This window comes from Scyliorhinus canicula, chromosome 23 (assembly GCF_902713615.1).
Source record: "Scyliorhinus canicula chromosome 23, sScyCan1.1, whole genome shotgun sequence".
In the NCBI taxonomy this organism is placed as follows: domain Eukaryota; kingdom Metazoa; phylum Chordata; class Chondrichthyes; order Carcharhiniformes; family Scyliorhinidae; genus Scyliorhinus; species Scyliorhinus canicula.
Genome location: NC_052168.1, coordinates 1,231,042 through 1,253,943, shown reverse-complemented (window position 1 = coordinate 1,253,943; position 22,902 = coordinate 1,231,042). Strand labels below are relative to the sequence as shown.

The 22,902-nt window shown below is 49.2% G+C and overlaps 1 protein-coding gene across 1 annotated transcript in view; it reads right to left on the bottom strand.

Annotated features, from left to right (window-relative positions):
- Positions 1-4,498: 4,498 nt before the first annotated feature.
- LOC119956613 (pleckstrin homology domain-containing family A member 7-like) overlaps positions 4,499-22,902 on the bottom strand; it is a 64,372-nt gene continuing 45,968 nt past the window's right edge. Inside the window, exons 14-21 of the mRNA XM_038783950.1 lie at positions 22,468-22,576; positions 18,649-18,740; positions 16,400-16,558; positions 15,449-15,607; positions 13,145-13,426; positions 12,465-12,595; positions 7,881-8,011; positions 4,499-5,355 (exon numbers count right to left, since the gene is read on the bottom strand). Coding sequence (XP_038639878.1) covers positions 4,934-5,355; positions 7,881-8,011; positions 12,465-12,595; positions 13,145-13,426; positions 15,449-15,607; positions 16,400-16,558; positions 18,649-18,740; positions 22,468-22,576 — 1,485 coding nt within the window. The 3' untranslated portion in view covers positions 4,499-4,933. The remainder of the gene's footprint in view (positions 5,356-7,880; positions 8,012-12,464; positions 12,596-13,144; positions 13,427-15,448; positions 15,608-16,399; positions 16,559-18,648; positions 18,741-22,467; positions 22,577-22,902) is intronic.

The window sequence follows — 22,902 nt, the reverse complement described above, 5'->3', positions numbered from 1 at the left end:
ACCCAGTTAGTACTTTCAAACCCTAACCCGCTTAGTACTTTCAAACCCTAACCCAGTTAGTACTTTCAAACCCTAACCCTAACCCGGTTAGTACTTTCAAACCCTAACCCGCTTAGTACTTTCAAACCCTAACCCGGTTAGTACTTTCAAACCCTAACCCAGTTAGTACTTTCAAACCCTAACCCAGTTAGTACTTTCAAACCCTAACCCGGTTAGTACTTTCAAACCCTAACCTGGTTAGTACTTTCAAACCCTAACCTGGTTAGTACTTTCAAACCCATCCCAGTTAGTACTTTCAAACCCTAACCTGGTTAGTACTTTCAAACCCTAACCCTGTTAGTACTTTCAAACACTCACCCTAACCCGGTTAGTACTTTCAAACCCTAACCCAGTTAGTACTTTCAAACCCTAACCCTAACCCAGTTAGTACTTTCAAACCCTAACCTGGTTAGCACTTTCAAACCCTAACCCAGTTAGTACTTTCAAACCCTAACCCTAACCTGGTTAGTACTTTCAAACCCATCCCAGTTAGTACTTTCAAACCCTAACCCGGTTAGTACTTCCTAACCCTAACCCGGTTAGTACTTTCAAACCCTAACCCTAACCTGGTTAGTACTTTCTAACCCTAACCCAACCAACATCACCAAAGAATAGCTTAACTGGTCAGTACGTCCATTGCTGTTTGTGATATCTTATTATGTATTAAAATGAAAGAAGTGCCATATTTCAGGGGTGTTGTACGTGAACCTCTTTCTGTGTCACGAGTGACTCAAAGGGACAGAAGCAGTGATAATGACTGGGTGTCTTTGTGAGATTTCAGTTCCATTCCACAAGGCCTGATATTTAAGCAGCAGTGCCGGCCAACAGCGGGACTTGAATAACGTCAGTGTTCGTGCTGGTAAGTGACAGACAACATACCAGGTGGCCGATGACCATTTTGAACAAGAGAAAGTTCAGCCATTTCCCCTTCACCTTGATCAATGCCATCTGCCCAAGGACTACAGCAATACATGAAGCAGGCGGACAACTACCTCCTTGGCATCCGGGAATAGGCAATAAATAGAACATTTTCAGTCTCCCACATCCCAAGAACAAATTTATTAAAAACAAGACTTGAATAAAATTAAGGGTTGAAATGAGTAACTCTCAATAAGTTTAGATTGGTTGAGTGGTTGGAAACAATTTGATAATTTCACTTTTGTAAGGAGTTCAATGTGTCAGAATGGCTTTAATTTCCATCAGTTCAAAGATGGGAAACATGAACTGCATTTTCAACAAAGGCAGAGGGCACTTTAGTACTTTGTACGGTGATACAATGAACTTTCAAATCATATGTCAGTCAACTTTTTTTGTCGCAGGTTCTCCATCTTGTTCCCAATTTGACATAAAACAAGATGGATGGAGCGAAGACAACCACTCTCCCATTCCGAAACAGCCCAGCGTCCCACCCATCACAGTACCGAGAGTTTCCCCTCCAGTATCAAAAGTACAATCTTTTCCATATCTCTGTCAGTCTGTGTATGGAGTGTGCAGAGTGGAACAGAGGCTGGACCTATCACAACAGGAAGAGGAGACTCTCTGGGCTGTATGACTAGACTCGATACACAGAAAGACTGGCATCTGCTACTTGTCTCTCTCCTCCTTCACGGAATGGGGTGGCCAAGGACAGTTGTGTAGGCCCACAAACAACCATATCAGAAGCAGTAGCGTAAATTCACTCATCAGTACCAAGGGTAATGGGATTGTGGCCTATCTCTAACCCACAACATCTAACGCAAACCATCGTGTGAATCTCTAACTCAAATCGAAAAATGGCAGCTTTGTTAAAATGGGCCCAAGTATTTTCAGAAGGACCTCTCTGTGGAACTATTTAACAATTTCCCTACAGTAACCCGCACCACATCAACTAATCCACTTTCTCAAACCCCTCATGTGATTCTTTGACATTTTGCTCTCACCCCTTAAAACAAGTCTCACAACTTATCCAAAAAACAATTTCCATCCGGACTCTCTCTCATTCTTCACCTGCCCAAAGAACAAAATGTTCCTGCCTACATCCCAGCCTGTCAACCACCTCCACCGCCTGCCAACCACCTCCCCTACCGCATGCCAACCACCTCCCCTACCGCCTGTCAACCACCTCCACCGCCTGCCAACCACCTCCACCGCCTGTCACCCACCTCCACCGCCTGCCAACCACCTCCACCGCCTGTCACCCACCTCCACCGCCTGTCACCCACCTCCACCGCCTGTCACCCACCTCCCCTACCGCCTGTCACCCACCTCCCCTACCGCCTGTCACCCACCTCCACTACTGCCTGTCACCCCACCTCCCCTACCGCCTGTCACCCACCTCCACCGCCTGTCACCCACCTCCACCGCCTGCCAACCACCTCCACCGCCTGTCACCCACCTCCCCTACCGCTTGTCACCCACCTCCCCTACCGCTTGTCACCCACCTCCCCTACCGCCTGTCACCCACTTCCCCTACTGCCTGTCACCCACCTCCCCTACCGCCTGTCACCCACTTCCCCTACTGCCTGTCACCCACCTCCCCTACCGCCTGTCACCCACCACTACTGCCTGTCACCCACCTCCCCTACCGCCTGTCACCCACCTCCCCTACCGCCTGTCACCCACCTCCCCTACCGCCTGTCACCCACCTCCCCTACCGCCTGTCACCCACCTCCCCTACCGCCTGTCACCCACCTCCCCTACCGCCTGTCACCCACCTCCACCGCCTGTCACCCACCTCCACCGCCTGTCACCCACCTCCCCTACCGCTTGTCACCCACCTCCCCTACTGCCTGTCACCCACCCCCCCTACCGCCTGTCACCCACCTCCCCTACCGCTTGTCACCCACCTCCCCTACCGCCTGTCACCCACCTCCACTACTGCCTGTCACCCACCTCCACTGCAGGGCAGCAAGGTGCCGCAGTGGTTAGCCCTGCTGCCTCACGGCGCCGAGGTCCCAGGTTCGATCCCGGCTCTGGGTCACTGTCCGTGTGGAGTTTGCCCATTCTCCCCGTGTCTGCATGGGTCTCGCCTCCACAACCCAAAAACGTGCAGAGTAGGTGGATTGGCCACGCTAAATTGCCCCTTAATTGGAAAAAATAATTGGGTAATCTAAATTTAAAAAAAATAAAACAAAACCGTCTCCCTTGCCCGTCAACCGTCTCCCCCTGCCCGTCAACCGTCTCCCCCTGCCCGTCAACCGTCTCCCCCTGCCCGTCAACCGTCTCCCCCTGCCCGTCCACCGTCTCCCCCTGCCCGTCAACCGTCTCCCCCTGCCCGTCAACCGTCTCCCCCTGCCCGTCAACCGTCTCCCCTGCCCGTCAACCGTCTCCCTTGCCCGTCAAGACTCTCCCTGGGTGTGTACCATCTACATGATGGATTGCAGCAACTCAGCACATTCCTTTGCAGCATCTCAAACCCGTCTCTACCACCTTGGGCAATAGATACAATCTGCGAGTTCCACCCTGACTTGGAAATACATCACTGTTCCAATATCATCTCTGGTTTAAAAGCACCACTATCTCAAGGACAGAATGTGTTGGGTAATCAATGCTAGCCTCACCAGCAATCTCCACATCCCAAGAAAGATACATTTTAAAAATGGCTCCTTCAGTTGAGTTTCATTTGGAATCTCACTGCAGGTAAACTCGAGGAACAGCATCTCCTCCTTTGATCCAGCACCCTCTACTCACCACATTATGTTTAACAACTTCATATATTTAATCACAACTCCAGTTTTCCCAGACAGCAGATCTCAGTAATAATTCTGCTTCACAATCTACACTTCCTCTGGACACATTTCCCATTTCTTAACTTGTTCCATTGCCATCTCCTTTTGCCTCGCTCCATCATCCCTTTGTCCCTCCATCTCTCTGACCGTCCACCCGCTCAGACTTCTGTAATCACCACCACCCCCCGCTCCCCTGGCCCTGCCTCTGAATTTGCTTCAGATATTTATTGTTTGCAGTTCTGATCAAAGATCATTGACTTGAAATGTGAACGCTTTTTTGAATTCAGCCAATTTCTTGCTTCCTGTTAATTTTTATTGATATAGATTATATGCATAAATACTGATTAACTTTTAAATTTTAGTTTAGTGCAATTTATTAAGTTTAGTGAAAATTAGTTCTGAATTTGGGTAGTTTTGCATGGAGGTTCCAGTGATTATTAAGGGTGACTGAGGGATTAGAGTGGGGGTGGTGATGGGCCACAGGATTGTACCCATCGCACACCCAGCCAAGGCAGAATTGACAGGAGGAAGATGGTCAATGTTAACCAAGTTCAGAATGAACCTAATTCCTGTACATTTCTTCCACAGTGAGAGTACCATAGCTGGACAGGGAGCTCAGGATGTGAGAATGGGGGCCAGATGGAATCCTCACCAACATTTAAAAAAGAAATTTCCTGGAATTAGAATCCAATTCTGTGAATTGACGAACTGTTATTTAGAGATTCCTCCCCCCCCCCCCCCCCCCCCCCCCTTATCTGTATCATTTCCAGATTCTTTCCCAAGACTGGATGAACCCAGAGATAAACCTGGCACCAAAATGTCACATGAGAAACTGATTGGTAATGATGTTGAAATGTCTGGGCTCTATCAGGTCCACATTCAGATCTTCCTGCATCATGGACATTGAACCAACACCGACAGCGAGTGAGTGAAGTTGAGGATTTTGGATCATGGCTCACCCTGATAATGTTGTTAAAATGTTGCTTTGACAGAGTTTGTCACCAGATTCTGATCCCAAACTGATCATCTGCAAATGAAGACCCCCACCACCACCCCTTGCTGATGATTTGATGAGCCTCTTGGCGTTAGAGACATCTCCCCACCAGCCACAGTCACGGAGAATGGCCTCATGGTTTGTTCCATTTCCAAACGTGGTCTGGCTCGTTTGTTAGATCCTCTCCAATCAGCTACTCCAGGTTCAGGCTGACATTTGTGGAACCTTCCATCACAATTGGACGAATGTCACGGAGGAGCCTTCTTTGTGAACTCTCATTCATTCCCTCCATCTCCTGTGACAAGTCCAGATAGGTGGAACGCTTCTGTTCTCCCAGTCTGAGATTGGCTGCTTCAATCTCTAGTGTTGACCTTTGATTGCTGGGGATGCTTTCCTTTGTTGAATACTGGTTGGTTTTTCCCCCTGGGCTATTTTGCCCTGCACCTCGATTGGCTGATTCTTGAGGATATTCTGAATTTGGGTTGGTTGTTTCTCTGCCGGGTCCAAAATTGAAGACAAGTCCATTTTCCTGTGGCTTGGACCGAGATCCTTTGCTCTGTAAAGTCTGATTGTCTATCACCTCTTCCTTTTCCTGGAACTCGGCTAAAGCTTTAGCTAAAAGGAAAATAAAATAAGAATATCAGACATCACATTTTTTACATTGAATGCAAGATAAAACAATGAAATATAACAAGACAGCAGCATGTACATTTACATCAACCCGCTGCCTCACGTCTAACATTCCACATGAACTGACTGAGCTGCCAGACCATTTCAGACAACAATAGTGTTAGACTGGCATCACGTGGAGGTCGGGGGGGGCATCACGTGGAGGTCGGGGGGGGCATCACGTGTAGGTCGGGGGGGGGGGGGGCATCACGTGGAGGTTGGGTGGGGCATCACGTGGAGGTCGGGTGGGGCAGCACGTGGAGGTCGGGGGGGGGGGCAAGGGTAACACTTTCCGTATTCTAAAGGACATTGAGGATTTAACTTGAAAAGTTTTCATGTTTATTTTTCCGGGTTGATAGAAAAGGCGAGTGTGTGGCATTTTGATAATTGCAGAGAGTCAGCATGGTGAGGATGGGCTGAATGGCCTCCATCTTTTGTGGTGATGGTTGTACAATACTGTCCTTTACTGGGGCCGGCCACAGTGACTGAACATAATGCCCAGTAAGTACCATAGTCCCTCGGTACCTTACCCATGATTTACCTGTACAGTAAAGAGAAAGCTTTATTCTGTATCTAACCCCGTGCTGTACCTGTCCTGGGAGTGTTTGATGGGGACAGTGTAGAGGGAGCTTTACTCTGTATCTAACCCCGTGCTGTACCTGTCCTGGGAGTGTTTGATGGGGACAGTGCAGAGGGAGCTTTACTCTGTATCTAACCCCATGCTGTACCTGTCCTGGGAGTGTTTGATGGGGACAGTGCAGAGGGAGCTTTACTCTGTATCTAGCTCCGTGCTGTACCTGTCCTGGGAGTGTATGATGGGGACAGTGCAGAGGGAGCTTTACTCTGTATGTAACCCCGTGCTGTACCTGTCCTGGGAGTGTTTGATGGGGACAGTGTAGAGGGAGCTTTACTCTGTATCTAACCCCGTGCTGTACCTGTCCTGGGAGTGTTTGATGGGGACAGTGTAGAGGGAGCTTTACTCTGTATCTAACCCCGTGCTGTACCTGTCCTGGGAGTGTTTGATGGGGACAGTGTAGAGGGAGCTTTACTCTGTATCTAACCCTGTGCTGTACCTGTCCTGGGAGTGTTTGATGGGGACAGTGTAGAGGGAGCTTTACTCTGTATCTAACCCCGTGCTGTACCTGTCCTGGGAGTGTTTGATGGGGACAGTGTAGAGGGAGCTTTACTCTGTATCTAACCCTGTGCTGTACCTGTCCTGGGAGTGTTTGATGGGGACAGTGTAGAGGGAGCTTTACTCTGTATCTAACCCCGTGCTGTACCTGTCCTGGGAGTGTTTGATGGGGACAGTGCAGAGGGAGCTTTACTCTGTATCTAACCCTGTGCTGTACCTGTCCTGGGAGTGTTTGATGGGGACAGTGTAGAGGGAGCTTTACTCTGTATCTAACCCCGTGCTGTACCTGTCCTGGGAGTGTTTGATGGGGACAGTGCAGAGGGAGCTTTACTCTGTATCTAGCTCCGTGCTGTACCTGTCCTGGGAGTGTTTGATGGGGACAGTGCAGAGGGAGCTTTACTCTGTATGTAACCCCGTGCTGTACCTGTCCTGGGAGTGTTTGATGGGGACAGTGTAGAGGGAGCTTTACTCTGTATCTAACCCCGTGCTGTACCTGTCCTGGGAGTGTTTGATGGGGACAGTGTAGAGGGAGCTTTACTCTGTATCTAACCCCGTGCTGTACCTGTCCTGGGAGTGTTTGATGGGGACAGTGTAGAGGGAGCTTTACTCTGTATCTAACCCTGTGCTGTACCTGTCCTGGGAGTGTTTGATGGGGACAGTGTAGAGGGAGCTTTACTCTGTATCTAACCCCGTGCTGTACCTGTCCTGGGAGTGTTTGATGGGGACAGTGTAGAGGGAGCTTTACTCTGTATCTGACCCCGTGCTGTACCTGTCCTGGGAGTGTTTGATGGAGACAGTGTAGAGGGAGCTTTACTCTGTATCTAACCCTGTGCTGTACCTGTCCTGGGAGTGTTTGGTGGGGACAGTGTAGAGGGAGCTTTACTCTGTATCTAACTCCGTGCTGTCCCTGTCCTGGGAGTGTTTGATGGGGATTGTTCAAACTGTATGGTTGTGTTGGGGAGCATGTTTCCTGGGGGCTTATGTGCTATAACTTTTTTGATACAAATTTGTCATAACATACATTTAAAAAATGATAATCCGACCAGCTTGTGTTTTGTTTCAGTACAGGGATTGGCTTTCTGTAAATACCCAAACCAAATCCAGTTACCAGGAATTCCCTTTAATCTCGTTTCCAGGGTTGGAGTTCACAATTCCAATCAATTTTTACCAACTACAGAGAACATCAAAGATTTCAAGTGAACTTTATTTTCCAATTAAGGGTCAATTTAGCGTGGCCAATGCACCCACATCTTTGGCTTGTGGGGGTGAGTGTTCCCATTAGAATGGGCTGGGACACTGGTTACAGGAAGCAGTGGATTTGGCCCTGTGTGTTTATTACCTGTCAGAACTCTCCTGCGCTGCGCTGCTTCTGTTGCAAGCGTGTACGAGAGATTAACAATCCGCTCCCTCTCTCTTTCTCCCGGGTGCATGGATCGGCATGCGGGGGACCAGCTCTCAGCTACACCAGGACTAAAATTGCAAAGAAATGCAATGTGAACTCATTGTGAACTTTGTCAACTCAATGAGAACTCACCTCAGAAAGGGCAAACTCGGATTTGGATGTGTAGAGAAATCCACCCCGAACCCCAATAATAACAGGAACCCATCCCGAACCCCAATAATAACAGGAACACACCCCGAACCCCGATAATAACAGGTACAGGAACCCACCCGAACCCCAATAATAACAGGAACCCACCCCGAACCCCGATAATAACAGGAACCCACCCCGAACCCCGATAATAACAGGAACCCACCCTGAACCCCAATAATAACAGGAACCCACCCCGAACCCCAATAATAACAGGAACCCATCCCGAACCCCAATAATAACAGGAACCCACCCCGAACCCCAATAATAACAGGAACCCCCCCGAACCCCAATAATAACAGGAACCCCCCGAACCCCAATAATAACAGGAACCCATCCCGAACCCCAATAATAACAGGAACCCACCCCGAACCCCAATACCAACAGGAACCCATCCCGAACCCCAATAATAACAGGAACCCACCCCGAACCCCAATAATAACAGGAACCCCCCGAACCCCAATAATAACAGGAACCCCCCGAACCCCAATAATAACAGGAACCCCCTGAACCCCAATAATAACAGGAACCCACCCCGAACCCCAATACCAACAGGAACCCATCCTGAACCCCAATAATAACAGGAACCCACCCCGAACCCCAATAATAACAGGAACCCACCCCGAACCCTAATAATAACAGGAACCCACCCCGAACCCTAATAATAACAGGAACCCATCCCGAACCCCAATAATAACAGGAACCCACCCCGAACCCCAATAATAACAGGAACCCACCCCGAACCCCAATAATAACAGGAACCCACCCCGAACCCCAATAATAACAGGAACCCACCCGAACCCCAATAATAACAGGAACCCACCCCGAACCCCAATAATAACAGGAACCCACCCCGAACCCCAATACCAACAGGAACCCATCCCGAACCCCAATAATAACAGGAACCCACCCCAAACCCCAATAATAACAGGAACCCACCCCGAACCCCAATACCAACAGGAACCCATCCCGAACCCCAATAATAACAGGAACCCACCCCGAACCCCAATAATAACAGGACCCCCCCGAACCCCAATAATAACAGGAACCCACCCCGAACCCCAATAATAACAGGAACCCACCCCGAACCCCAATAATAACAGGAACCCATCCCGAACCCCAATAATAACAGGAACCCACCCCAAACCCCAATAATAACAGGAACCCATCCCGAACCCCAATAATAACAGGAACCCATCCCGAACCCCAATAATAACAGGAACCCACCCCGAACCCCAATAATAACAGGAACCCACCCCGAACCCCAATAATAACAGGAACCCACCCGAACCCCAATAATAACAGGAACACACCCCGAACCCCAATAATAACAGGTACAGGAACCCCCCGAACCCCAATAATAACAGGTACAGGAACCCCCCCCCCCCCCGAACCCCAATAATAACAGGAACCCACCCGAACCCCAATAATAACAGGAACCCACCCCGAACCCCAATAATAACAGGAACCCACCCTGAACCCCAATAATAACAGGAACCCCCCCGAACCCCAATAATAACAGGAACCCCCCGAACCCCAATAATAACAGGAACCCACCCCGAACCCCAATAATAACAGGAACCCACCCCGAACCCAATAATAACAGGAACCCACCCTGAACCCCAATAATAACAGGAACCCACCCCGAACCCCAATAATAACAGGAACCCCCCCCCCCCCCCCCCCCCGAACCCTAATAATAATAATAATAGTTACAGGAACCCACCCTGAACCCCAATAGTAATATGTACAGGAACCCTCCCTGAACCCCAATAATAACAGGTACAGGAACCCTCTGTGAACCCCAATAATAACAGGTACAGGAACCCACTCTGAACCCTGATAACATGAACCGGTTTGGGAGTGTGTTAGTTCTGTAGTCTGGGCGTGGGGGGGGGGGGGGGGGGGGTGGTGGGGGGGTGCTGAAAGACAGGTGTTTGTCCAGTCATTCAAAGAGTGATTTTGAAAGTGAGGTGTTTATGGTGTGTGTGCAATCTGGAGGCCAGTTTAAGGGATTGAATTTTCCTACAGATTAAGAAAGAAAATTGGTGTTGTTACAGTAGGGATCACTCTACAATTAAACCCAGAAACTAGAACAGAGAGTCAATTTGAAGCATCAGTTACAAAGAAACCTTCCTGAGAGTGCGTTTGGGGAGGCTAGACATTAGAAAGCATCAAGAGCTCCTGGTTGTCCCTCTCACTACGCATTGTCATACATACATACATACATCCATACATACATACATACAAACATACGCACAAACATACTGTAATTGAAAATATGGAAAGATGTGTCATTTGAAACATGGAAGTCTGGCATCTGGTCTGAGAGAAATATGAGAGGATACAGGGAAAGATCCCATGAAGGGTTAATAGCAGCTGCAAAGAGCAGGATTATAAAATGCAGATTCTTTCTCTCAAACAGGCTTAGCAAACACACAGGATTCATGTATGAAGCTAAAAACAATGGCTCACACCTTCATTGAAAGTAACTATCTTAGTAAGCAGCTGGAAAAGCATGGATGAAGGTTTCAGTTGAATTAAGTGACGAATGTTTAAAACAGGCAGGCCTTTCAAGTGAAAACCAAGTGATTTTTTAGCATACAGCTAAAAGCAAAGGTTTCACACCTTCATTGAAATTAACTATCTTAGTAAACAGCTGGAAAGGAAAGGATGAGGTTCAGTTGAATTTGCTGACAATTCGAAGTGTGAAGTTCTGCCGATATCAGATAATTAAAAAAAAAAAATTTAGTGTACCCAATCATTTTTCCAATTAAGGGGCAATGTAGCGTGGCCAATCCATCTAGCTTGCACGTTTTTGGGTTGTGGGGGCGAAACCCACGCAGACACGGGGAGAATGTGCAAACTCCACACGGACAGTGACCCAGAGCCGGGATCGAATCTGGGACCTCAGCCCCGTGAGGCGGTTGTGCTAACCACTAGGCCACCGTGCTGCCCGATATCAGATAAATTAAAGAAAATTGGAGACAACCTGTCTACGAGAAACATAATTTAGAGCCAAAATCAAAGTTATGAGCTGGGGACACAATTGGAAAATCAAACTATAGAAATGACAGGAATTAAAAGTCACACCTCTATTGAAACCAAAGCATTTTTGAATATCACAAAGGAACTTTGAACATCACAAAGGAAACAATGTAATCAGATCAGAGGGCTGAGGCCATGCCCAAAATAAATACTTAGTTGTATTAGAATGTTTAGATCAAAGATACTTTTTACAATCAAAGTGAAATAAGTTACTTTACAATAAGGTCATAAAAACATAATAACTGTTAGAAAGAGAATATAAACCCAGAGACCAGAGCAGGAACCACCAGATCCAGAACTCGGAGAGAAGGAACAAGAGAAGCAGAGTCAGCTTACAGCCAGGTCGGTCATGGGAAAGATAAGACACAGCAGCCAAGATAAAACAGCTAATACATCTAAGGAAGACTAGAATTTAAAGAGGAGGCAGTCAGCTCAGAGATAGCCAGCAGAGCCAGCTCTCACAGCTCGGTACATGGGAAAGATAGGACGCAGCAACCGAGCCAACCAGTGAACACATCTAAAGAAGACCAGATTTTAAAAAGAAGATTGATTGTCAAGTTGGGCCTGAAGGTCCCTTCAACCAACTAGAAGGATCCAGAAGCAAGATCTTTTTACTTTTCTGTAAAGACAGTGATTGCATCTTTTTAAAAGAAAATAAATAAATAAATAAAATAACTTAATTTAACCTGAAACAGTGGTTATTCCAAAGTCTACTTTATTTACTTCGCAATGCGGGACCCAGGATCAATGCTACTAAGTGGTAAGAAGATGAAATCTCGGTGAAGGTATGGGTTATACCGGGGGATAACTTGAAAATATAGTTTGACCTGAATAGCACCCACTGAAGCCTGCATCAGAGTCAGGGAGTGAGAATCCCTGTTCACCATTTAGAATATCGACCCTTTTTGGTATAGGGGGAATTCTAAGAATAGTGGTGAGTTTTTAAACTTCAATACATACAAATGAACATGGGAACTAGGAGCAGGAGGAGGTCTGACTATGAGGCCCTCACATTACCAAACAACTACTTAATATTTCAACACAGTCAGTGAAATGGTTCCTCCAGACATGACTGACCTGGGATTGTCCCCCGCCCAGTTGTGAGGGCGAAGATTCAATAATAACTTTCAAAAGGAAATTGGATAAATCCTTGAAAAGGAGAAATCCGTAGGGCAATGTGAAGACAGCAGGGAATGGAATTCATTGGATAGCCCGATAAAAGAGGCAGCACTGGGATAATGGGCCCAATGGCCTCCATCTTGTTGTATGATTGTGATTCCTCACCTGGTCTTTGCAATCATGGTCTTGATTTTCTCCACTGTTCTTTGCTTCTCCTGCAGTTGTTCTGAGCTGAGAGCCGTCTCCGGATCCGCATCGATATATCGGGTTGTTATGACACCTTTACTGGCTTCGTACTGTAAGTGAAGAAACTTGTTACAATTTTTTGGGCAGCTCCCAAATCAACCAGTCCAAATCATAGAATTGACAGTGCAGAAGGAGGCCGTTTGGCCCATCGAGTCTGCACCGGCCCCAGGAAAGAGCACTTCACTTAAGCCCTCGCCTCCACCCTATCCCCGTAGTGCACCAGTTTGTTTTTTCACAGTCTCACTCACGCCCACACCTTTTCAAGCCCACTCACTCTCTCCCTCTCTTTATCACTCCCTCTATGAGCCTTAACTCACTCTCGCCACTCCCAACCCACTTTAACTCTCTCCTATTACCAGTCCACTTGTGTAATTGTATGAAATGGTGCTTCAGTCATTGTTGACAGTGTTTTGTGGCAGTGCCTAATTAATAATGGCATCCGCTGGTCTGTTACTGTGCACACAAATCCCAAGGCCCCAGTGTTAATCTTGCTGCAAGAGACCCACCTTAGCTGGGGTTCACACCTCTAAATACGGCCCACTGCCTCCTGCTGGTGGGCGGATGTTTCACATGAAGCCAGAACATCAACAGATTCTCACCTCTTTTCTGACAGTGCGACTATGTTCATGGGTCTGGCTTTCCACTCTTACTGGTGGTCCGGAGAGCTTTGCCACCAATTTACTTGATGCAGTTATATTCCGAGTACATGGTGGCTCAGGTGCAGACGCTGGTTTTGTGGGAACAGTTGGGGTGATTCCTGGTCTGGACCGAGGGGGTATCACACTGGCAGTGAGATGGGCACCTGTTGGATGGTTGGTCACTGGTCTGTTGGTCACGAGGGTTGTGGAGTTGAGTTGTGATGCCCCTGTCAATGCTCCTCTCTGACAAGTCAACAAATATGGTTTTAATTAGGACACTGGGAGCGCACGCAGAGTAAAATAAAGACGGTTTTATTTATAACACGATATATACACTACCTGATAGATTCCAACCGGGTTCTGTTCTGATTGGCAACCTTTCATACAGAGGCCAGTACAGGTCCCCTCCCCTAGCTGGGCAACTTGAATTCCACAAGGACCACGGGGAAGATTATCGTTCCCACCCTGTAGACCCCGTGAGGGATATTACAACAGGTCTGAATGTGAAGCCAATTTACTCATTCCCTATAAATTCAAACTTCCTCAATGATCTCGCTTTGGATTGAGAAAATCCAAACTGGGGCAGCACGGTGACGCATTGGTTAGCACTGCTGCATCACGGCACCAAGGTCCCGGGTTCGATCCCGGCTCTGGGTCACTGTCCGTGTGGAGTTTGCACATTCTCCCCGTGTCTGCGTGGGTTTCACCCCCACAACCCAAAGATGTGCAGGGTAGGTGGATGGAACACACTAAATTGCCCCTTGAATGGAAAAAAATGGGGGTACTCCGAAATTTATATTATAAAAAAAGAAAATCCAAACCAAATTGTAAAGCATACACTCTGGTTGTTTCTGTTAACAGGTTTGTGTTGATCCAGTCGAACACTCGACCATTGAAATAACTCGCAGGATTCTGCAAACATTTGGAGAGAATATTGACTGTGCTGCAGTTTCTGGTTATCGGAAGTTATGGTAGTTATAGGAAGTCTGTGGTTATTGGAAGTTATGGTAGTTATAGGAAGTCTCTGTGGTTATCAGAAGTTATGGTAGTTATAGGAAGTCTCTGTGGTTATCAGAAGTTATAGGAAGTCTCTGTGGTTATCAGAAGTTAAGGTGGTTATAGGAAGTCTCTGGTTATCGGAAGTTATGGTAGTTATAGGAAGTGTCTGTGGTTATCAGATGTTATAGGAAGTCTCTGTGGTTATCAGAAGTTAAGGTGGTTATAGGAAGTCTCTGGTTATCGGAAGTTATGGTAGTTATAGGAAGTCTCTGTGGTTATCAGAAGTTGTGGTAGTTATAGGAAGTCTCTGTGGTTATCGGAAGTTGTGGTAGTTATAGGAAGTCTCTGTGGTTATCAGAAGTTGTGGTAGTTATAGGAAGTCTCTGTGGTTATCGGAAGTTATGGTAGTTATAGGAAGTCTCTGTGGTTAGCGGAAGTTATGGTAGTTATAGGAAGTCTCTGTGATTATCGGATGTTATGGTAGTTATAGGAAGTCTCTGTGGTTATCAGAAGTTATGGTAGTTATAGGACGTCTGTGGTTATACAGAAGTTATGGTAGTTTTTGGAAGTATGGTAGTTATAGGACATCTCTGTGGTTATCGGACATTATGGTAGTTATAGGACGTCTCTGTGGTTATCAGAAGTTATGGGTTATAGGAAGTCTCTCTGGTTATCAGATGTTATGGTAGTTATAGGAAGTCTGTGTGGTTATCAGAAGTTATGGTAGTTATAGGACATTTGTGATTATCGGATGTTATGGTAGTTATAGGAAGTCTCTGTGGTTATCAGAAGTTATGGTAGTTATAGGAAGTCTCTCTGGTTATCAGACGTTATGGTAGTTATAGGAAGTCTGTGTGGTTATCAGAAGTTATGGTAGTTATAGGACATTTGTGATTATCGGATGTTATGGTAGTTATAGGAGGTCTCTGTGGTTATCAGAAGTTATGGTAGTTATAGGATGTCTGTGGTTATTGGAAATTATGGTAATTATAGGAAGTATGGTAGTTATAGGACATCTCTGTGGTTATCGGAAGATATGGTAATTATAGGAAGTCTCTGTGGTTATCGGAAGGCGCATTAACCTACTGCTTAGACATGATCTCAAAGCTTGATTAATATAATTATGTAGAAACCTCAGCCACTGGGAACAGGAGGGACCCGAGAGTTTCAGCTGCTCACTGAGTATTCAGATTGAATAGTGTCAGCACAGAATGGAGAGACACGGCAGTCATCCTGTTAGCAAATGTTAACCAAGGCCATACTCACCATTACTGGTGACACAGTCACACCTCTTTGGGGCAGGATACTGGTCTTGGGCTTGTCCTGACGATGAGCTTCCCGGTGTCGCTTCATTCGTTCCAGCTGTTCCTCTGCGCTCATCTTTCCTTTTCTGCGAATACCTTCAGCTGGCAGCAGCCGTTGGCCCTGGCATCACAGAGGCAGAAGAAGTCAAACCCCATACTTTACTTTCAATGACTGTCAGATCTTTCACTGTCTTATTGTGGAGTCTGTGACAAGAACTGTTTCATCAGCTTCCCACAAGATGAGGGCAGGAGTGTAACATCAGGGAGGATTCTGGTGGAGTTGATTGTTGAGTCAGTAAACACCGATTGAAGATAAATGGGGGAGATGAAGGGAATCTTTTAAAACTGTTTTTTAGATGAGTTGTGATTTGGAAGGTGCTGCCTGATAGGACGTTGGAAGCAGATTCATCAGGAATGGTCAGAAGAGGGATTTAGGCAGAAGAGGTTGAGATAAGGGGAGACAGTGGGGTGGTGGTATTGTCACGAGACTAATAATCCAGAGACCCAGGGTAATGCTCTGGGGTCCTGGGTTCCAATCCCACCAGGGCAGATACGAAATTTGAATTCAATAAAAATCTGGAATTAAAAGTCTAATGATGACCATGAAACTATTGTCCATTGTTTCAAAACCCATCAGGAGCACCAGCCCGGCTAGCTCAGTCGGTAGAGCCTCGAGCTCTTAATCCCAGGGTCGTGGGTTCGAGCCCGATGTTGGGCGCTTCCATATTGTTAAAACCCATCTGGTTCACTAATGTCCTTCAGGGAAGTAAATCTGCCGTCCTTACCCGATCTGGCCTACATGTGACTCCAGACCCACGGCGATGTGGTTGACTCTTAAATACACTCGGGGATGAGCAATAAAAGCCGACCTAGCAACGCCCACATCCCAAGAACGAATGAAAGAAAAAAAAACCTTATAGTTTGAACTTGTCTGTGGACTGTCCTGAGCATCACCGTTCCTCTCCCCCTGTGGGTGTTTCTGTTCGGACTGGTTTGCTGGAGAAACTGTCTCAGAATGATTGCGATGTAACACTTGAGGGAGTGGTGGTCTGCAAGGGACATCTTCCGCAGCCTTGAGGACACAGCACAACAATAACAAAGAATGGAATTAAACAGAACAACCCCACCTTCACCCAATACCCTCAACCCCACCTTCACCCAATACCCTCAACCCCACCTTCACCCAATACCCTCAACCCCACCTTCACCCAATACCCTCAACCCCACCTTCACCCAATATCCTCAACCCCACCTTCACCCAATACCCTCAACCCCACCTTCACCCAATACCCTCAACCCCACCTTCACCCAATACCCACAACCCCACCTTCACCCAATATCCTCAACCCCACCTTCACCCAATATCCTCAACCCCACCCAATATCCTCAACCCTACCTTCACCCAATACCCTCAACCCTACCTTCACCCAATATCCTCAACCCCACCCAATATCCTCAACCCTACCTTCACCCAATACCCTCAACCCCACCTTCACCCAATATCCTCAACCCCACCTTCACCCAATATCCTCAACCCCACCCAATATCCTCAACCCTACCTTCACCCAATACCCTCAACCCTACCTTCACCCAATATCCTCAACCCTACCTTCACCCAATACCCTCAACCCTACCTTCACCCAATATCCTCAACCCTACCTTCACCCAATATCCTCAACCCCACCCACCTTCACCCAATACCCTCAACCCCACCTTCACCCAATATCCTCAACCCCACCCACCTTCACCCAATACCCTCAACCCCACCTTCACCCAATACCCTCAACCCCACCTTCACCCAATATCCTCAACCCCACCTTCACCCAATATCCTCAACCCCACCTTCACCCAATATCCTCAACCCCACCTTCACCGAATATCCTCAACCCCACCTTCACCCAATATCCTCAACCCCACCTTCACCCAATATCCTCAACCCTACCTTCACCCAATACCCTCAACCCTACCTTCACCCAATACCCTCAACCCTACCTTCACCCAATAACCTCAACCCCACCTTCACCCAATACCCTCAACCCCACCTTCACCCAATACCCTCAACCCCACCTTCACCCAATATCCTCAACCCCAACTTCACCCAATACCCTCAACCCCACCTTCACCCAATACCCTCAACCCCACCTTCACCCAATATCCTCAACCCCACCTTCACCCAATACCCTCAACCCCACCTTCACCCAATACCCTCAACCCCACCTTCACCCAATACCCTCAACCCCACCTTCACCCAATACCCTCAACCCCACCTTCACCCAATATCCTCAACCCCAACTTCACCCAATACCCTCAACCCCACCTATCCCAATACCCTCACCCCACCTTCACCCAATATCCTCAACCCCACCTTCACCCAATACCCTCAACCCCACCTTCACCCAATACCCTCAACCCCACCTTCACCCAATACCCTCAACCCCACCTATCCCAATACCCTCACCCCACCTTCACCCAATATCCTCAACCCCACCTTCACCCAATACCCTCACCCCACCTTCACCCAATACCCTCAACCCCACCTTCACCCAATACCCTCAACCCCACCTTCACCCAATACCCTCAACCCCACCTTCACCCAATATCCTCAACCCCACCTATCCCAATACCCTCACCCCACCTTCACCCAACACCCTCAACCCCACCTTCACCAATACCCTCAACCCCACCTTCACCCAATATCCTCAACCCCACCTTCACCCAATACCCTCAACCCCACCTTCACCCAATATCCTCAACCCCACCTTCACCCAATACCCTCAACCCCACCTTTCCCAATACCCTGAACCCCACCTATCCCAATACCCTCAACCCCACCTATCCCAATACCCTCAACCCCACCTTCACCCAATATCCTCAACCCCACCTTCACCCAATACCCTCAACCCCACCTTCACCCAATATCCTCAACCCCACCTTCACCCAATACCCTCAAATCCATCTACCCACCTTCGCCATTGCGCTCAACCCCATTGACCTATCCTTAGCCTATGTCTGTCAATTTAATTGATACATCTTCTTGCTATACCCTTGAACCTCACCTACTTTCACACAATAAATCCTGTTTTCAATAACCAGTAACCCGATAATCGCTGACTGCGAGGTTTGGGAAGCAGTCAACCGTTCCGGCACTGTAGTTTTACCCACCTGTTCATGGAACAGGGACTGCCTGGAGTTGGAACACGGTTGTGGTGACAGTCCAAATGGAGTTTGCAGGGAATCAAGTTCAGAAAGATGTTCTAGGACAGGGGAGGTTGGAAATGACATTACGGAGGATGGGGAGGGAATAAAAATGTAAATCGTCGGTTAAAAAAGGATAAACACAAATCAGTATTTCCACAACATTCAACATAGTGCATGTATCAATCAATGTATCAATCAATGTAGTCAGTGTGTGTGGGACCCGTACCCCAGTGAGAGTCAGTGTGTGTGGGACCCGTACCCCAGTGAGAGTCAGTGTGTGTGGGACCCGTACCCCAGTGAGAGTCAGTGTGTGTGGGACTCGTACCCCAGTGAGAGTCAGTGTGCGTGGGACCCCAGTGAGAGTCAGTGTGTGTGGGACCCGTACCCCAGTGAGAGTCAGTGTGTGTGGGACTCGTACCCCAGTGAGAGTCAGTGTGTGTGGGACCCCGTACCCCAGTGAGAGTCAGTGTGCGTGGGACCCGTACCCCAGTGAGAGTCAGTGTGTGTGGGACCCCTACCCCAGTGAGAGTCAGTGTGCGTGGGACCCCAGTGAGAGTCAGTGTGTGTGGGACCCGTACCCCAGTGAGAGTCAGTGTGTGTGGGACTCGTACCCCAGTGAGAGTCAGTGTGTGTGGGACCCCGTACCCCAGTGAGAGTCAGTGTGCGTGGGACCCGTACCCCAGTGAGAGTCAGTGTGTGTGGGACCCCTACCCCAGTGAGAGTCAGTGTGTGTGGGACCCGTACCCCAGTGAGAGTCAGTGTGTGGGACTCGTACCCCAGTGAGAGTCAGTGTCTGTGGGACCCGTACCCCAGTGAGAGTCAGTGTGTGTGGGACCCGTACCCCAGTGAGAGTCAGTGTGTGGGACCCGTACCCCAGTGAGAGTCAGTGTGTGTGGGACCCGTACCCCAGTGAGAGTCAGTGTGTGTGGGACCCGTACCCCAGTGAGAGTCAGTGTGTGTGGGACCCGTACCCCAGTGAGAGTCAGTGTGTGTGGGACCCGTACCCCAGTGAGAGTCAGTGTGTGTGGGACTCGTACCCCAGTGAGAGTCAGTGTGTGTGGAACCCGTACCCCAGTGAGAGTCAGTGTGTGTGGAACCCATACCCCAGTGAGAGTCAGTGTGTGGGACTCGTACCCCAGTGAGAGTCAATGTGTGTGGGACCCGTACCCCAGTGAGAGTCAGTGTGTGTGGGACCCGTACCCCAGTGAGAGTCAGTGTGTGGGACCCGTACCCCAGTGAGAGTCAGTGTGTGTGGGACCCGTACCCCAGTGAGAGTCAGTGTGTGTGGGACCCGTACCCCAGTGAGAGTCAGTGTGTGTGGGACCCATACCCCAGTGAGAGTCAGTGTGTGTTGGACCCATACCCCAGTGAGAGTCAGTGTGTGTGGGCCCGTACCCCAGTGAGAGTCAGTGTGTGTGGGACCTGTACCCCAGTGAGAGTCAGTGTATGTGGGCCCGTACCCCAGTGAGAGTCAGTGTGTGTGGGACCCGTACCCCAGTGAGAGTCAGTGTGTGTGGGACCCGTACCGCAGTGAGAGTCAGTGTGTGTGGGACCCGTACCCCAGTGAGAGTCAGTGTGTGTGGGACTCGTACCCCAGTGAGAGTCAGTGTGTGTGGGACCCGTACCCCAGTGAGAGTCAGTGTGTGTGGGCCCGTACCCCAGTGAGAGTCAGTGTGTGTGGGACCCATACCCCAGTGAGAGTCAGTGTGTGGGACTCGTACCCCAGTGAGAGTCAGTGTGTGTGGGACCCGTACCCCAGTGAGAGTCAGTGTGTGTGGGACCCGTACCCCAGTGAGAGTCAGTGTGTGGGACCCGTACCCCAGTGAGAGTCAGTGTGTGTGGGACCCGTACCCCAGTGAGAGTCAGTGTGTGTGGGACACCAGTGAGAGTCAGTGTGTGTGGGACCCGTACCCCAGTGAGAGTCGGTGTGTGTGGAACCCGTACCCCAGTGAGAGTCAGTGTGTGTGGGACCCGTTCCCCAGTGAGAGTCAGTGTGTGTGGGCCCGTACCCCAGTGAGAGTCAGTGTGTGTGGGACCCGTACCCCAGTGAGAGTCAGTGTGTGTGGGACCCGTACCCCAGTGAGAGTCAGTGTGTGTGGGACCCGTACCCCAGTGAGAGTCAGTGTGTAGTCCCCATACCCCAGTGAGAGTCAGTGTGTGTGGGACCTGTACCCCAGTGAGAGTCAGGATGGTTTGACAAATTTCCAGCCATCAAGGTCTGTAGAACAGAAAAGGCTCTTCGGCCTATCCCACCTATACTGGTCAGAAACCAGCACCCAAGTATCTAATCCCATTTACCAGCACTTGGCCCAGAGCCCTCTGCAGCTTGGCATCGCTGCTGCATGTCTAAATACTTAAAAAAACATTTTGGGTACCCAATTTATTTTCTTGGTGGTCAGTTTCCATCAGTCTGGGTCTGGGTGGTCAGTGTCCAGTCTGGGTGGTCAGTTTCCATCGGTCTGGGTCTGGGTGGTCAGTTTCCATCAGTCTGGGTCTGGGTGGTCAGTTTCCATCGGTCTGGGTCTGGGTGGTGAGTGTCCAGTCTGGGTCTGGGTCTGGGTGGTCAGTTTCCATCAGTCTGGGTCTGGGTGGTGAGTGTCCAGTCTGGGTCTGGGTGGTCAGTGTCCAGTCTGGGTCTGGGCGGTGAGTGTCCAGTCTGGGTGGTCAGTGTCCAGTCAGTCGGAGTCTGGGTGGTGAGTGTCCAGTCTGGGTCTGGGTGGTGAGTGTCCAGTCAGTCTGGGTCTGGGTGGTCAGTTTCCATCAGTCTGGGTCTGGGTGGTCAGTGTCCAGTCAGTCTGGGTCTGGGTGGTGAGTGTCCAGTCTGGGTGGTCAGTTTCCATCAGTCTGGGCCTGGGTGGTCAGTTTCCATCAGTCTGGGTCTGGGTGGTCAGTTTCCATCAGTCTGGGTCTGGTGGTCAGTTTCCATCAGTCTGGGTCTGGTGGTCAGTTTCCATCAGTCTGGGTCTGGGTGGTCAGTCCCCAGTCAGTCTGGGTCTGGGTGGTCAGTCCCCAGTCAGTCTGGGTCTGGGTGGTCAGTGTCCAGTCAGTCCGAGTCTGGGTGGTCAGTCTCCAGTCTGGGTCTGGGTGGTGAGTGTCCATCAGTCTGGGTCTGGGTGGTGAGTGTCCAGTCTGGGTGGTCAGTGTCCAGTCTGGGTCTGGGTGGTGAGTGTCCATCAGTCTGGGTCTGGGTGGTGAGTGTCCAGTCTGGGTGGTCAGTGTCCAGTCAGTCTGGGTCTGGGTCTGGGTGGTGAGTGTCCAGTCAGTCTGGGTCTGGGTGGTGAGTGTCCAGTCTGGGTGGTCAGTGTCCAGTCTGGGTCTGGGTGGTGAGTGTCCATCAGTCTGGGTCTGGGTGGTCAGTCTCCAGTCTGGGTCTGGGTCTGGGTCTGGGTGGTGAGTGTCCAGTCTGGGTCTGGGTGGTCAGTGTCCAGTCTGGGTGGTCAGTGTCCAGTCAGTCTGGGTCTGGGTCTGGGTGGTCAGTGTCCAGTCAGTCTGGGTCTGGGTGGTGAGTGTCCAGTCAGTCTGGGTCTGGGTGGTCAGTCTCCAGTCTGGGTCTGGGTCTGGGTGGTCAGTGTCCATCTGTCTGGGTCTGGGTGGTGAGTGTCCAGTCAGTCTGGGTCTGGGTGGTGAGTGTCCAGTCAGTCTGGGTCTGGGTGGTCAGTGTCCAGTCAGTCTGGGTCTGGGTGGTCAGTGTCCAGTCAGTCTGGGTCTGGGTGGTCAGTGTCCAGTCAGTCTGGGTCTGTCTATTGCTGGCCGAGTCTGTATTCAGAACTGCCGGTTTGCTACCTGGTTGTTGAGTTGATCCGATTGCTTCCTGGAAGTTCTTCCTGTTGCTGCTCAAGCCCAGGATCACATCCTCGATCATCCAGACATCACGCTGGGCCTCTCCTCGCTCCTGTTTGGTTAACGGTGACATACATATCAGAAAAAGTGCAATTATTTTGCCAAATAACCAATCACCTCTTGCAAAAGTGAAACATTCTCAGATGATCCCTCTCCATTTTTATCTCCCAATCACACAGACTGATTCTAATCCTCCAATCACAGAGACTGATTCTAATCCTCCAATCACACAGACTGATTCTAATCCTCCAATCACACAGACTGATTCTAATCCTCCAATCACACAGACTGATTCTAATCCTCCAATCACACAGACTGATTCTAATCCTCCAATCACAGAGACTGATTCTAATCCTCCAATCACAGAGACTGATTCTA